This window comes from Lissotriton helveticus, chromosome 6 (assembly GCF_964261635.1).
Source record: "Lissotriton helveticus chromosome 6, aLisHel1.1, whole genome shotgun sequence".
Taxonomy (NCBI): domain Eukaryota; kingdom Metazoa; phylum Chordata; class Amphibia; order Caudata; family Salamandridae; genus Lissotriton; species Lissotriton helveticus.
Window position 1 is genome coordinate 64,674,065 of NC_136067.1, and position 17,620 is coordinate 64,691,684.

The window sequence follows — 17,620 nt, forward strand, 5'->3', positions numbered from 1 at the left end:
TTTACCTTGCAGGTGTCCTCCTCTGTCTCTGGCGGCCTGACACTCTTCTCACAAGGAGGTTTTGGAAGGAGATGGGGGACTAGTGTAAATGCGCTTTTCTTTGGTCTGGCTTAAAAGTGCAGCTGGCTGTTGCCAAGTCCTTAAAATCTGCATTGAGTGGGCTTTGGCTCAGCACAATAGAGTATTTCTGCCTCACCTCACGCTATTGGTTGTTTGGTGTATTCCAGTGCTAGAGAGACTATTTTACATCTCAAAAGCACCCTGTATCATTACATATTAAGCTCTTCTTCTCATAGACCCAGGGTATGAAGATAGTCGTTGTTTATTTTTTATCCCCTCAGCAGGATTCTTTTAAAATGTTTTAGCCAAGATTCATAATGCAATCTTTTGTCTTTGATAATGTTTCTTCGAACTTAACAAGTGGCATTTGCCTTTTTAGGTCGAGCCTTCGGCTTGGGCCTTTAACGCTGGAGAGGGCCTTTAATAGCCGGTATAGCCTGCTACAGCGGGCTATAAAGCTATAATAAATAGTCTGGGCATTCCCGGAGGTGGCTGGGGAGTTGGTTCCAGTAGGAGAGGGCTAAATAATGGAATGCTTTGTTGCAAGGCGTGTAACATTCGCAGTGCAACGCCCAGCGTGTTGTCTTCCATTATCCACTCCCTAAGTGTACTGTACCGCTCTGTATACTGCAGTACTTTAAATGGGCCGGTACGGTCAGTTACTGAGTGCCTGCACTTCTGAGCAGAAGTGGAATACTTTAACTGGAGAGTACCAGCACTTTTCAGAAGCAAGTAAGTACTCTGGTATGAGGTACCTGCACTTCTATTCCACCCTTTCAAATAGGGGTGTAACCCAGGCCCCTGGAGTCCCCAACCCTTCAGGGGGGCCCCATTCAGCCCAAGGTCAATGAATATCTGTAAGTTATGCGAGACTCCGGGTCCCTCACGACATTCTGCAGGGGGCCCCAACATTTTGATTCACACCATTGCTTTCAAGCCCTGGCGAACCTCTCACGCTCCATTTCTTCTGTTCGCCTTCCTTGCGGGGAATAAACCGCACATCCCACAAATAAACCGTGCTCAGGGCCTGCCAGAGGTAACATTCAGCGGCGTCCCCAGGGGGCACTGTATCTGGCACCACAGCTGGGCCTCCTTTGTGTGGGGCTGAATGCTTGAAATGCCAACAGCCGGCGCTCCGCATTCATGCGCCATTGATCCGTCATCGCTTATCGGCGCGCGCCCTCCCGCCACATTCACGCGGCGCACCAGACTGAAGGAAGACGTAGCTCCACCTTGTGAGGCTGCCGAGGACCGAGCGTCTGTCACGGGGATCTCTGTTTCATCTCCTTCCGCATCCGAGGCTGCTCATCCCAGCTCAGCCCATATGGCCCACCAGGTGCTTCCCTCATGCTTTATCCGTCTCATTATAATCACGCTCTAAATGTGGCGCTTTCTGCACCTCATTAGCATTCCAATGACATCACTGGAAACAACATCAAAATATCACATGACATGTTAACCCCTTCGATGCTTGTGACGGAACCGTTCCGTCATCAGTCACGGCTGAGCTGTGCTGATGACGGAACGGTTCCGTCACGACTGCGCCCTGTTTTGGAATGTCCAGCACAGGGGCGGAATCGGCGCCGCACGGATGCGGTTAAGAATTCGGGGTCTGATCATTTGACTTCTCACCCATTTGTAGGTTTAGCCTGCACAGCACTTGCACTGTGCTTATGAAATCTCTTGTATTTAATATATCTTAAAAGGAGGATCTTATCAGTTCCCATCACAGAACTTCTGTGTTGATTTGCTTTTGTGTGGAACTTGTTTTGTTAACTTCCCTTGGCTACACGCATTTACCATACTTCTACTAAAGCTGTTGACACTGTTTAAGCCTCATTCACTGTCAAGATAAGATCTCTTCCCGCAGATAAAACAGACAGCTTCTAACAGTAAGCTGGAATGCTTGCTTTTTATTACTTAGTTGTGTAAAGCAGATGCTTTAGCCTTAGAATGTTTGTGGCATTTCCTTTTCATGCCTCAGTACCTTTCTTTGCACTTTGCAGGCATTATCAGATTGATTTTTCAACTTAATCTATTTGGTCATTATGATTAAATTCTAAATGTTGTAATAAAAACTGTATGTAAAAATATAGTTACTCAACAAGAGCTATGCTATGTTTTACTACTAAATAGGCAGTTACAAGAGCAGTTGTCTTTCTGGCACAAGGGTCATGATTTGAATGGTGCAGTGGTACCCTTGCCCAAAAGTTGTCAGAACTCTTCTAAACACCAAATATTACTATATTGTACTACCATACAGGCAGAAACAATTGCAGTTATCTTGCAGTTTAAAGGGGCTTGATTTGAATGGTGCAGCAGGTGCAGTGGCACCGGGGCCAACTGCTCTTGGGACCTAACTAAAAGCAGAATATTGCTAAATGTTACTACTAAACATGCAGTCACAAGTGCAGTTACCTTGCAGGCGGTAGGATCATGATTTTGATGGTGCAGCAGGTGCAGTGACACCGGGCCCAAAGTTCTAGGAACCCCTATAAACACCAAATATTGCAATATTTTACTACTAAGCAGGCAGTCACAAGTACAGTTATCTTTCCGGCACCATGGGCATTATTTGAATGGTGCAGAAGGTGCAGTGACACCAAGCCCAAAAGTTGTCATAACTCCTCTAAAAACATAATATTGATATTACGTCAATTAATTCTATTATTTCCCTCGTTCATTTCATTTTTCAAGATGTTGCTATTACTTACCCACACTATACCACTAGTAACAGCACAATATATTCCATTTTGTACATAAACTAGTCATAACACTTTAACAGTCTTTCTGTAACTTATATTGTACAACTACTCAACAAGCTACAACTTACAAATAAAAAGCTTATTATTAATCACATAGGCAAAACCTAATGCATTTACCAATGCTTGTTATATTTAGTTTTGTAGAACACATTGATACCCAGGGATAGGGTTTTTTGGCACTAGAATAAGAGACCGCTGTAATCAGTCAATAAGACATTGCTTGTCCACCGTTTGGCAGTTGGTTGATAACTTCAGATTTTTTGACGAAATGGAGGGAGTTGATGTTTTAAACTTTTTTAAGTTTTTGTTGGTTTGTATACATATGTTTCTAAAGTTACACTAGTTGATTGAGTGTGAGGCATGTTTTGGCATTTATTTTGAATGGGAAGTTCATGGGAGCTATGGTGGTTTTCCAATACCACTGGATCCCATAGGTAGTATTGTGTGTTGTCGACAAAAAGCTTTTCAAGGTTTTTTCTTAAGCGTATCTATGTAGTGCATCTCACATTGATAGTTGTTATATGGGGAGAAGGGGCGTATCTTATTGTGGATCTTCTAGTCGCTCAAGTCGGCGGCCATAATGAAGTGGGGTGATTTGACATCAGACAAATAGGTTCTACGGCATTTGTTATTTTCTTTCTTAGCAGACATAGAATTGCCAGCTGTTATCTGGTATCCGAAGGATTCTCTGGCACGGGTTTGTGTTGAGAGAGGCCTGAGGGCCCAAAGACATAGCACGAAATGCATGTATTTCTATCCAGGTGTACGCGTGTCGGTTGTGAGACATTGTGGGTCTGCCGACATGGGAATTAATATTTGGAAGACTACGTTGGGGCAGATCCATGAGTGAATGAGGTAACTGGTGGAGGTCATTCAACCATAGCTGACTGTAGACTTTCTGCACTGGAGACTTTGTCTGGTAAGTATATAGAGAATCTGAGCATTTGTGATTGAATTTCTCTCCAGTTTCCTGATTTCTTCTCTTTTGACGTTTAACCAATGGGATTTCTTGGAGGGTCACAGTAGGAAACACGTCAAGGTAGTGTTGCTGCTTCTGGACTAGCACAACTGCGCTTTTATCTCAATTGGGTGGTCCTCGGCAAATTGTCTCATTTCACTAATTTTACAAACATGACCTGCTTTGTTCATAATGTGCACGTTAACAAAATAAAAAGAATTGACGTCAATTTAAATCCTCAAAATATGGAAAGCACTGGAGAGAAGATCTTTTAAAATAGTATAGTTGAGCACGGTCAGGTTCCATGGAAGGCAATACCTGTGATTCTAGCAGAATGTGTGGATGTTATTATGGCTCCGTGCTGGTTGGACACATGGCTGCTTGGAATATCCTTTGTTCAGTAGTGTGGGGAAGATGATTTTGTTTGGAAGGCTTCCTCCCAAGTGAGCTCCTATGAGATTTATTTGTGAGGCTTACGGACACCAGTACCGGTGCAGAAGACACCTTAGTGCACAATGCGTGTTATCCCATGTGGACCTGACATGCATCCCTTTTCTCGTCCTTCTTCAGGCTCTTTGAATGTGCTGGTTCGGGTGAGGAACATCGGGACGATGGATACCCAGGTCTGGAGCATGAGCGGCAACCGGGGAAACATGTGGCAGCACGTCAACGTACCCATCAACCCCTCCGGGCCCTTCCAGGTGAGCAGATCCTCTAAAAGGGGCCTTTTCAGCATAACATCATTGAGGAGTCAGATCTGTCCATTGTATAGGGCAGCCAAGGAGATCTGCATGTATGGACCATAATGTTAAGGTGTGTGAAATGATCATGTCACCAGCAACATTTGCAAAGGTGCCTCAATTGCTAAGTTTTCCACCTTTAAAAAACAAATTAACAGCATGAAATGTTGTGGTAGGAGTTTTTTCCCATCGAACCCTTTTTAGCAGGTTACTTTTGCCCTCCATAGAAGGATTTGCAAGACATTGTTTCCTGCGGTACCTATTATTTCAGGATTTTTCACTCCGTTTATTGTCAATTTCAAACACTTTAAGTGAACAAACAATGTTGTGCTCAGGTCTACAATGTATAGCTGAAACTCAAGAGCCTTTTGTATCCTAGGAGAAACTGCACAGAGGCTGGCTTTCTTAGTATTTCAATATCTGGGTTGAATTCCTGGAATGCTCAGATAACTTCCCCTCATACACTCTTGCGCCTCCCTTAGTCTGACCCAATATTAGAACTGATATTGCTGCCTTTCTTGGATATTAAATATGCCAAAGTGTTGCCTTGCTGATCATTTTGCAGTTCATTTTCTAGTGTATATCCCTGCTGCCACGTAGGCACAACCTCACAAAGCTCTTTATTCAATCGACACAGAATAGCCGAGCCTCGATTCCCAGTACTGTACTTTTTCTGCACGCCGACAACCCTGCTATCCACTCCATTGCGTATGACTCATGGATAGGTTGTGCCTTTTGGCGCTTCGGCGCTATATCTCCATTGCACCATCTCCCTGCCCAGTGGCGGCTATCACGTAGGGCGAGTGATAAAAAAAAATAGTGAGCTTGTCTGCCACTGATTAGAAGTTGTGTAATTGTTTATACCTAATGCTGTGGGTTTGGTGAATTACCCAGAAAGTCAGAAATCTGCAGAAACCATGGGTATAATCAAGGAATTGTTGTTGGAGAACCTTTCAGTAAATGTTTTGGAATCGCGTCTGACAACGGTTTCGCTCCAAAGCCGCTTTCTCAATGTCAACGGGTAAGCCCCTGCTCGGAGGAGTGTAGTTACTATTTTCTCTTCCAAAAACTGTTAAGACTGGCAAGTTTCAAAAGTTGCTGCTACCCCACGGTTTCCAGCTCCCGATAGACCCTCTGGCCTTGGGATGGTGGTGGTTCATGGAATGGACTGCATCAGGAGAGAGCGGATGATGCTAATGACCCCAGATCGAGCTCCCTCATTGGCTCTTCCTTTCGCTGACAATCACCCCAAGCAAAGTTTCTTTGGCGCTTCCTTCCAGCGCTCTGCCGCCTCGTGGTCATGTCATATCCTGCTTCTGGAGCTTCTACGGCACGAGTGAATGGACATTTGGTACCTGCAAGCCCATCATCCTCTACTTTTGATTAGGGAACTCCACAGTAGGCCCTGGAGGGCCAGATCCATGCCAGATTTGTAAGAGAAGTACACTTATCTAAAGGGGGATGTACTAAAAATCTGGCATGGATCCGGCCCTCCAGACCGACTTTGGAGAACCCTGGTTTAGATACACCCCCAACAGGTTATGATGCAATATACAGCAAACACATCTACCAATGCAATACACGATGCGACTTAGAGAGAGACGCCCCGTGCACAATAGTACCCAAGAAGCATTCGAGTCAAGGGATGTCTCTGTGCTCGCAGCACATCCAGCGGGTCCATCATTCCCTCCTTGGTTTTTGTTGACCATCGATAAGGACCCACAGGACCTCCCCTCCCTTCAGCTCCCAGTAGATGGTCTTGAAACAGGTCCTGTCTATGTCCTGGCTTCCTTCCTCTGTGCTGTTCCCTCTATGCACAGCACTCTGTGCCCCCAGCCAGGCTTGCATCACACAAAGAGCATGGCATCCATGCAAGACACACCAGAAGGCAGGAAGGAGGACTTCTTACACAGGTTACAAGTTCATTTTTTAATAGACCTTCTAGTATATATACGTGAAGCTGTTTATTGTAAATGGATATCAAATAGGTATAATTGATCTATCGAATAGATATTGATGAAGGGGGCTTGTTTCCCATAATCCTAGAGCCTAATGGTTGCCTAAACGAGATGGGAAGGAATAGCACTTTCAACTAATTACTGTAAAGTTAAACCTAACCCTAAATTTACAAATTACATTATTATTATTTTTTTAGCTAATAACTTAGTGATTTTATTTAACAGTAACACTAACACTAAATTATACGTACCTTCTAAAGTATTTTTTACCCTCTGAGGGTAGTGATTGTGCATCCGGTGAAGCAGGGTGTGGTGGCTTAATGGACTAATCCGTCCAGTGTAGAGGACCAGTGTTTCACAGCATAGTCACTGGTTCAAATCCCGGCAGGTCCACTCAACCTTTCATCATTTTGAGGTCGATAAAATGAGTGCCTTTGAGTTTGGTCTGTTATTCACCCTTGGTTGAACGTGTGCTTTACGAATACACACGTTATGTTATGCTGAATGTTCTGTTGAAGTAGTTGTAGAGACGTAAACCTCAAAATAAAGTAAAACACTTGTAGAAGTATTTACATTTTTTTTGCTTTTTCTGTAAGTTTTGCCTGTGTTTCGGAGAATTATTTTAAAATATGGGCTCCACCCTGGTTCTTCTGGGTGAAGTAGCAGAGAATGAATGAATATGTCTATATTAGAGCCTCGTGGACAGATTCCATCATACTTCGAATGGGCAACAAGAGAATTAATTGACTGCCAGTCTAAAGAGTTATAATAATCAATGTTGAAATCTTATTATGTTATTTTCAAGAGTTCCAACATTATCCTATATCATAATCTTCCATTTGTTTCTCACACAGGTCGTCTTTGAAGGGGTCCGCGGCTTGAGCTACGAAGGCGACATCGCGATAGACAACGTCACAGTGAAGCCAGGCGCGTGTCCGCCTAAGCCCAATAATCCGGATAAAGGTGAGGTCCCATCAGCTTGTATTGGGTCGTCGGTCTGTGTGGGCATGCGCGTGGCCCATGGATGCACGTGTTTAGAGCTGGTAGACAGACAGACAATATTCACGTCCACTTTTTCTGTCAGCATGTGACATTCACATAGGCACTGCCATCATGGTTTCAGAATGTTCAAGCAAGGGGTGCATGTACATGTGAGCAAATTATGGTAAATTGGCGCTAACCAACAGTTGTAAGTGTAACTTGTGCACGTGCGTAGACATCGGAAGAGCAGGACACTCAAAGGGAACAGGTAGGTCAATAATAGGGAACTCTGCCAGACTGTGCTGGTGTAATAAACGCACTATGGTGGTGCTGAGAGAGACACAGTCAAAAAGAATGATTGATGAACCCAATGCAGAACAATGGCATACATTCATACCAGTACAGAGATCGGGGCCTAAATCCATCGTTTTTTTGCTCCCCATGCCATTCCAGTTTGAACCTAGCCATGTGCAAATCAGTCTTGACCCTGCGCCCAATGGGAACAGTCCAGCCCGAACTGCCAAGCCAGGTCTTCCCTGTACTGGGAAAAAGCATCCTAGGACTGGTTTTGGGGTTTCAGCCCTCATCAGCCAGGATAGCTTGACTCCAGTGGCATGGAGAGCGCGGCACTCACGTCTGAGCATACCCGTCCCACTCGGGGTGACAAATGCAAAAAGAACAATTGATGGACAGAATGCAGAACAATGTCATACATTCACCCCAGTACAGAGATCTGGGCCTAAAGACGTCGATTTTTGTGCTCCCAATGCCATTCCTGTTTGAACCCAGCCATATGCAAATCAGTCTTGACCCTGCTCCCAATGGTATCAGTCCAGCCCGAACTGCCAGGCCAGGTCCTCCGTAGACTGGAAACAAGCATCCAAGGACTGGTTTCGGGGTCTCACCCCTCCTCAAACAGGATAGCTTGACTCACAGTGCGAGAGACACAGTAGCACACATGTCAGTGCTCCAGCTGAACACCAGAGGCAGCACCCCGGCAGGAAGTGCCACAGCACAAGTGGCAAAAAGGGGTGGCCCCTTGGGGGGGGGACACCGAGAAGGTGCTGCAAAGAGCAAAAGGGAGGTGGGAGAGGGGACGAGGACAGGGTCACACACACATGTGCTGTCGTGCTCTGACCTAAGGTGAAAATAAAGGAGTCACGCCCTTACCTGGCTGTCATGCATCTTGTCTCTCCTTTCGGACACTACAAACACATGAGCCTGTAACAACAAGAAATGTTGGCTCCTCACATGGAAAAAAGTATAAGACACCCCAAGGTAGATACATCCCTGTTAAAAGAAATCTTGGAAATAGTAAAACATCAATTGCAACCCTTACAAAAAAGTCTCGAAATAATAGAAAAACAATTGGCTATATTAATTGCCTCTGCCAAAACAACCACCAACCCAAGGAAAAACGACCTCTCTGTTCCTCTAGGCAATGCCATCAATTCCGGAAAAATTAATGCTACCAACTCATTGAAACAATCGACTATCATAAATACTTCAAATACCGTAACCAATAATACAAGAGAATTGGAAAATAAATCGACTAATCAGATTATTTCCTCGAAAACGAACCCCGACCAAGACAATGTTAAAATCACTTCTGGTCCTCAAAACCAACTAGCTACAAACCTCACTTCTACAAAAGCTAAACAGGTAATAACTCCTTCCATTCCACCTGTATTAAATACTCCTAGACACGAACAAATACAGAGTCAAACCAGAAAACCAGAACGACCTAATAAAAGATGGCCAAAAGTAGTAAATCTTCCCCCGGAAGCAGCTCCCTTTGTAGCGATATTAACGGGCGTCCCTGAACTAAGCAGAGACACAGAGGAACCTACCTGGTCCCTACTAAATAAAGCACGATATTGGCTAAATATCAACAGGCCCAGCCACCCCAATAACATCACCAGAATCACCACGGTAAGAAGGGTTTCTTGGATAGGCCACCAGCCAAAAACAATCCTTGGTGATTGTATAATAGTAAACTTCGAAAACCCACAAGCAGTGGACCACATCTGCTCTTGGGACATTCCAGAAAATAACGAAGGCATAAACGTTAAACGTTTATCCTTTTTTTATCCTCGACAAAATCATCGCTCCGAGGACCCTAACTGGCCATCAAACTGGTCCTGGAGTCAACCCGAACAGGGACCAAGAAACTGGTATCAAGGTAACAGGGGTCAGGGTATTAATCAAAGGTACTACCCTCAGGGGGATTGGGGATATGAACACAGAGAACGAGGTGATTGGAATAATTCTGGCAGGAGATCATATCAACAACTGTATAAAGAGCCTTGGACTGGAATTCCAACTTTTAATCATTATAGCTGTTTAGACATGGTCGACTGACCATTATCACAGCATTATACTCCAAGCCATCTGCTTAAAACCAGTGTACATTCATTTTCACCAGCGAGTACCTCTAAATCGATGATGCCTGGAAAGGTACAAAGCCCATTAAAACTAAGAACACACGACGCCACTCCAAAATCTGTAATCCAAAATGGAGACAGTCAGATTAAAGCCGGGCTTCACCATCCAAAACCCGCCTCTGGTCTACAGAAAACGCCACTACCTCTCCCAAATAACCGACTGCCTGTGGCAGCCCTGAATGTAGACCCCCCAAACCCAATGGCACATGAAGTACCCCCCCCTTTGTTGATCCAACCTAATAACATTACAACTAACGTCGAGAGGAACTTGTTATTCTGGAATGTGGCGGGTCTAGCAACCAAGTATCTGGAGAAAACTTTTCTGGACTTGGTCCACACAAATGATCTAATCTGTCTTCAGGAGACGTGGCTGAACGATCCAGTCCACTTGGTGGGATACAGAACATACTTCTCCCACGCAACAAAATCACACTCAGGGAGAAGCAAAGGGGGCCTAATAACATACATCTCGAACCTTTGGCCCTGTCAGGAAACAACGCCCATAGCACTCCATCAGAATTATCAAGTGATTAACATTAAAGTAACTAATCAAGTTATTTACACAATAATAAACTTTTATAACAATATGAGCCTGACAGAACTATCCAAAGCTCTAAGTGAAATCAGCGACGTAACAAACATGCAAAAAATTAAATACGCCAAAGTTACACACTCAATAATCTGGGGTGGAGATTTTAATCTACACTTAAGCAGTAAAAGTAACGCACCCACATGCGGGATCACAGATGACCAGGACAATCTTCTAACTCACTTTTCTCATACGGAGGAAGGGAATAACATGCAGACTATCATGATTGAGCTAGATTTAGGGTTTGCCAATATGATAATGACACTGACAACCCAATTTACACCAACTTTTCATGGAAGAGGCGCTCAAACATTAATTGATTACATCTTAGTTTCTACCAACAACGCAACACGGATAAAGCACTTCGAAGTGAATAACAATGCACTCAGTGATCACTATCCACTTAAACTAACCTACTCTGAGCCTGATCACCATAAGAACCAAGTAAAGGACTATTTTGCTTTATTGCATCAAGAAACACTCACACTAAACAGACTGAACGGCTTTACCCTAAAGTGGGGTAACCTAAATCAAGAAATAATCAGCAAAAGAATAATTGAAAAATGCAGGACCCATATCGATAATTGCCTAAACCCTATTGCTACTGCAGCTGAAATTCTGAACGGTTACAATGAAACAGTGAAAATTATAGGAAACGAACTAACCAAACCAAGAAAACAAAATAACACACTAAGAAAAGGATGGTTTAATAGCCAGTGTACAAAAGCCTATTCGAACCTAAAGAAAGCCCTAGCAAAGAAAGATCGAAACAGAGAAGAGATAGTGCAACTAAGGAAATTATATGCGCATGCACTTAAACAAAGGAAAAAAGAGATACAATGCAACCTCTGGACACAACTCTTAGATAGCAGTACTCAAAAAGATAGTCTAGCCTTTTGGAGAATAGTCAAGACGCCATTCTTAGCCGGGAGCAATGAGGGTCCCTCCTTAGATATTGCAATAAATGCGGAGGATTGGGTACAGTATTTTTCAGGGGTTTTTGGAGAAGTAAAATCAGGAGACCCAGCCCCTCTACCTGTCCTTCCATTGGTGAATTACCCGTTGGAAATACACTTTGGAGTAGTGTGGCTCACTGGTTAGAGGCGGCAGGCCTGAGAGCAGAAGTCAGCCTGGGACCAGGGTTCAATTCCCGACGCGGCAGGGTCGTGGACCTTGGTCAGCGGACTTGATAATTCTCGCTTCGGTGCTTACTCTAATCAGGGGTTCCACTCGGCAACTCTGGGCATTAGCTTGCCTAATCTCCACAACGGCCCCACCAATTCCGGGGATGCCTGGCTCCACCTTGGGGACTCCCAGCAAGGGACCATCCCACAGGGAAAGCCAGGACGGGTTCCCCAGAGTTATACAGCGCCGGGACGCCCCGTTGCTGGGGCAGCTGTGCGCTTTACAAGTATACTACATTTACATTTACATTTACTTCACCATCAATGAGACAAAGAAAGCCATTAAGTCAGCAAAAAATGGCAAAGCGCCAGGACCAGACTCCGTTCCCATGGACCTTTACAAACTTTTCCCTGATTTTTGGTCCCCTTTTTTAACAAAGGTATTGAACGCAGCGAAGGAAATTAACCTCCCTAACTCCTGGTCAACATCAATCTTGGTTCCTATTTTCAAGAAAGGCAACAGAGACAGTCCTTCCTGTTATCGACCCATCTCGCTTTTGGACTCAGCGGGAAAGATGGCGGGGAGGATACTTCTTGATCGTCTCCAGGAGTGGTCCAAAGAACATGGGGTACTTTCAGACCTTCAATATGGTTTTAGGGCGGGTCTGAGTACCGTGGACCAAGTCCTGAACTTAACTTTATTGGCCGCAAAATACACAACAGTAAAAAAAGCTAGTCTGCACATGGTCTATGTCGACCTCACGGCAGCTTTTGACTGTGTAGAACATTCCAAACTATGGCTAATAATGTTGGAAATGGGGATTGAGCCTGCAATCGTGGATTTTCTACGTGAGTTATACTCTGGCGCCACGGGAAAAGTAAGATATGGACTGGAAGGCCAACTCACAGATAGCTTTCCAATACAGAAGGGGGTCAGGCAGGGGTGCGTGCTGGCCCCCTTCTTATTCAACCTCTACACTAATGGACTTGAGGCGGCAATGCTACAGGGAGCAAAAGATTTTCCAACTGCAGGCCGGCGACCAATCCCAGCATTGTTATACGCCGACGATGCGGTGATCCTTGCCCGAACTCCGATTCAGCTACAGCGAGCTTTAAACAACTATTGTACTTTTATGACTAACCTCAATTTAAAAGTCAACATTAAAAAAATCTTTGTGATGCATGTCGGCAACAAGGGGAAAAAGGTGAAGACAATCCTGGTGGACAATCTGCCCCTTGAAAGAACTAAAACTTATCAATATCTCGGCATCACCATTGACGAGGAGTTCAAATGGAAAGAAGTAATCATCTCTCGTAAGCTATCACTCATAAGAACAGTGGGCGCCCTAAAAGCTTTCTCTCTTCGCCTAGGAAAAAAACCCCTGGTAGAGATGATAAAGATCTACAATGCAAAATGCATTAGCACGGCCATCTTCGGAGCAGGAGTTTGGGGAATAGCAAACGTAGAACAAATACAGAAAATTGAAAACTCTTTCCTTAAGTTCTTATTAGCTGTCCCAAAGAGCACGACCACATTTGGATGCCATTTGGAACTCGGAGTAGATCATGTCTCAGATCTCATCAAGATCCAGCCCATAATGTTATGGCGCAGAATATGGGCTACGGAAGAATGTCAGCTCACAAGAGCAATCATTGAGGATTGTATGAAACTAGAGCATACGGAAAAGATAAAATGGTTATGTTATGTAAAATCTTTTCTTGCAGACATTGGTTTTTCGAGGTTCTTTGACGATCCGCAGTCAGTAACAGACATAGCGAAAAAAGAACTAAAAAATATATGTCTGTCTCATTTAACCCAACTACGAATGATGAAAGAAATAAGTCAGCCATCAGTACAACACTGCCTAATGATACAAACTGTTCCTTCTATACAACCATATCTGCAACATGACCTGACCCAATTCGAAAAACTACTCCTCACCCGTTTCAGGTTCAATCTTTTTCATATTATGGTTTCATTTCCTACTCAGAACATCTGGACACACAATACTACAATGTGCCCTTGTGACTCTACTTCCTCTCAGTCCACAATTCATGTCCTTTTCTTTTGTACATTTTATACATCATTCCGTAAAAGGTGGATCCTACCAATCTTAAAAGTAATGAAGGTGAGAAGATGCCGCCCAGCATATTTGGCATTGCAGTTTTTGGAAAACACTTTAGTGTCAAAATCTGTGGCACATTACCTTAGAGTGTGCCTTAAACATCGTACGAACCTATGAGAAACATAAAAACTGCCTTAAATATGGACTTTAATAAAGGCATTGTCTAGTATAAGAAAGATTAATTGTAACATATTACGAATTTTTTAATGTTTTTAATGGTTACTTACTGTGTATATTTGTACTTTTGTGGCTTTCATACTGAAAACCGAATAAAGTTATTTTGATTTGATTTGAACATGCCTGCCAGATTCTTTGATAGCCAGATTGTCTTTTACATCTTTCTGTATTTGTGATGGCCCCTGCCTTCATTCTCTGAAGGTAGTATGCTACACCGCGGGAGCGTGTGTGGTTGGCAGTGTTGTCTCTGTTGTGAAGTTATGGGAAGTGTTTTGTGTTGTGCATGTGTGACCAGAGAGGCGCACTTATCTTGTCTTAGGTGCAGTGCGTGGCAGTGTGATTGAAGAGCTGTTTGAGATAGGTGCAATGCATTACATGATTTGAATATAAGTCTCCAAGAATGTGAGCCTTCCCCTGCTGAGGAGATCAGGGAACGCATGGCCGCCAATTCTCAAACACATTTGCTTACTGTGCTTAGTTGAGGGACAAGGCTCACATATCACTCTTGTTGTACAGGCATGTCCATGCCCTCCCACTCCCTCTGCCCCTCACTGTGCATCAGCAGGCTGCACAGGGCACAGAGGGATTAGCTGGCATTATAAACAGAGAGAGGGTAGCCAACCCTCTGCCTAGAATGTCACTGCATCCCAGAGCTCTATAGATTGAAACATGATCAAACCCGGGTATTTCTGTCTTATAATGTCCCCCCCCCCCTATTAGATTCTTCCAGTTCACGCCTCACACCCTCCCTCTTGCACCATCTCCCTATTCCTTCCTTTTATGAGTTACCTCATTGTGTGTTTCACCCCGCCCCTATTCCTCCATACTGCCCACTTTTATACATTTAAGCCACCATTCTCTCTTCCTACTCATTCTTTTCCGCCCTTCCCTCTCTCTCTCCCTTCCTAATGCCCGCCTTCGCTCTCTTGCCTAGTCTTACTTCCACTCTTATGTAACCTCCCCCCTCTTGCCTCTGCTTCCTCTCAGGCTCTTTCACATCCATCTTCCTCTAGCCACTCTCTTCCTGTTACCTCTCACTGCCTCTTCTCCCTTTTTGTATTGCCATCTCTCCTTCGTCTCTACATTCTGATATATCTTGCTCCTGCTTTTGTATATATGGTTTCTATCAACATCATTTCGAAGAGGAAGACAGCGGGACAGCATCCAGCCCAGCCACCTCTTGTATCCAGCCCACCCACCTCTTGTATCCAGCCCACCCACCTCTTGTATCCAGCCCGCCCAGCTCTTGTATCCAGCCCGCCCACCTCTTGTATCCAGCCCATCCATCTCTTGTATCCAGCCCACCCACCTCTTGTATCCAGCCCACCCACCTCTTGTATCCAGCCCACCCAGCTCTTGTATCCAGCCCGCCCACCTCTTGTATCCAGCCCACCCATCTCTTGTATCCAGCCCGCCCACCTCTTGTATCCAGCCCAGCCACCTCTTGTATCCAGCCCACCCACCTCTTGTATCCAGCCCGCCCACCTCTTGTATCCAGCCCAGCCACCTCTTGTATCCAGCCCACCCACCTCTTGTATCCAGCCCACCCACCTCTTGTATCCAGCCCACCCACCTCTTGTATCCAGCCCACCCACCTCTTGTATCCAGCCCACCCACTTCCTGTATCCAACCCACCCACCTCTTGTATCCAGCCCGCCCACCTCTTGTATCCAGCCCACCCACCTCTTGCATTCAACCCACCCACCTCTTGTATCCAGCCCACCCATCTCTTGTATCCAGCCCACCCACCTCTTGTATCCAGCCCACCCACCTCTTGTATCCAGCCCGCCCAGCTCTTGTATCCAGCCCATCCACCTCTTGTATCCAGCCCATCCACCTCTTGTATCCAGCCCGCCCAGCTCTTGTATCCAGCCCGCCCAGCTCTTGTATCCAGCCCGCCCAGCTCTTGTATCCAGCCCGCCCACCTCTTGTATCCAGCCCACCCACCTCTTGCATTCAACCCACCCACCTCTTGTATCCAGCCCACCCATCTCTTGTATCCAGCCCACCCACCTCTTGTATCCAGCCCACCCACCTCTTGTATCCAGCCCGCCCAGCTCTTGTATACAGCCCACCCACCTCTTGTATCCAGCCCACCCACCTCTTGTATCCAGCCCATCCACCTCTTGTATCCAGCCCGCCCAGCTCTTGTATCCAGCCCACCCACCTCTTGTATCCAGCCCACCCACCTCTTGTATCCAGCCCACCCACCTCTTGTATCCAGCCCACCCACCTCTTGTATCCCGCCCGCCCAGCTCTTGTATCCAGCCCATCCACCTCTTGTATCCAGCCCATCCACCTCTTGTATCCAGCCCGCCCAGCTCTTGTATCCAGCCGCCCAGCTCTTGTATCCAGCCCGCCCAGCTCTTGTATCCAGCCCACCCACTTCCTGTATCCAACCCACCCACCTCTTGTATCCAGCCCACCCACCTCTTGTATCCAGCCCACCCACCTCTTGTATCCAGCCCATCCACCTCTTGTATCCAGCCCGCCCAGCTCTTGTATCCAGCCGCCCAGCTCTTGTATCCAGCCCGCCCACCTCTTGTATCCAGCCCACCCACCTCTTGTATCCAGCCCACCCACTTCCTGTATCCAACCCACCCACCTCTTGTATCCAGCCCACCCACCTCTTGTATCCAGCCCACCCACCTCTTGTATCCAGCCCATCCACCTCTTGTATCCAGCCCACCCAGCTCTTGTATCCAGCCCACCCAGCTCTTGTATCCAGCCCGCCCACCTCTTGTATCCAGCCCACCCACCTCTTGTATCCAGCCCATCCACCTCTTGTATCCAGCCCGCCCAGCTCTTGTATCCAGCCCGCCCACCTCTTGTATCCAGCCCATCCATCTCTTGTATCCAGCCCACCCACCTCTTGTATCCAGCCCACCCACCTCTTGTATCCAGCCCACCCAGCTCTTGTATCCAGCCCGCCCACCTCTTGTATCCAGCCCATCCATCTCTTGTATCCAGCCCACCCACCTCTTGTACCCAGCTCTTGTATCCAGCCCACCCACCTCTTGTATCCAGCCCACCCAGCTCTTGTATCCAGCCCACCCACCTCTTGTATCCAGCCCACCCACCTCTTGTATCCAGCCCACCCACCTCTTGTATCCAGCCCACCCAGCTCTTGTATCCAGCCCACCCACCTCTTGTATCCAGCCCACCCAGCTCTTGTATCCAGCCCACCCACCTCTTGTATCCAGCCCATCCACCTCTTGTATCCAGCCCGCCCAGCTCTTGTATCCAGCCCGCCCACCTCTTGTATCCAGCCCATCCATCTCTTGTATCCAGCCCACCCACCTCTTGTATCCAGCCCACCCACCTCTTGTATCCAGCCCACCCACCTCTTGTATCCAGCCCACCCACCTCTTGTATCCAGCCCGCCCAGCTCTTGTATCCAGCCCATCCACCTCTTGTATCCAGCCCACCCAGCTCTTGTATCCAGCCCACCCACCTCTTGTATCCAGCCCGCCCACCTCTTGTATCCAGCCCATCCATCTCTTGTATCCAGCCCACCCACCTCTTGTATCCAGCCCACCCACCTCTTGTATCCAGCCCACCCACCTCTTGTATCCAGCCCACCCACCTCTTGTATCCAGCCCGCCCAGCTCTTGTATCCAGCCCATCCACCTCTTGTATCCAGCCCACCCACCTCTTGTATCCAGCCCATCCACCTCTTGTATCCAGCCCGCCCATCT

The 17,620-nt window shown here is 46.3% G+C and overlaps 1 protein-coding gene across 1 annotated transcript in view; it reads left to right on the forward strand.

The window, feature by feature from the left end:
• MDGA1 (MAM domain containing glycosylphosphatidylinositol anchor 1) overlaps positions 1–17,620 on the forward strand; it is a 1,234,846-nt gene that overhangs the window by 1,145,947 nt on the left and 71,279 nt on the right. The window contains exons 15-16 of the mRNA XM_078647369.1: positions 4,354–4,484; positions 7,336–7,444. Of these exons, the coding sequence (XP_078503495.1) occupies positions 4,354–4,484; positions 7,336–7,444 (240 nt within the window). The remainder of the gene's footprint in view (positions 1–4,353; positions 4,485–7,335; positions 7,445–17,620) is intronic.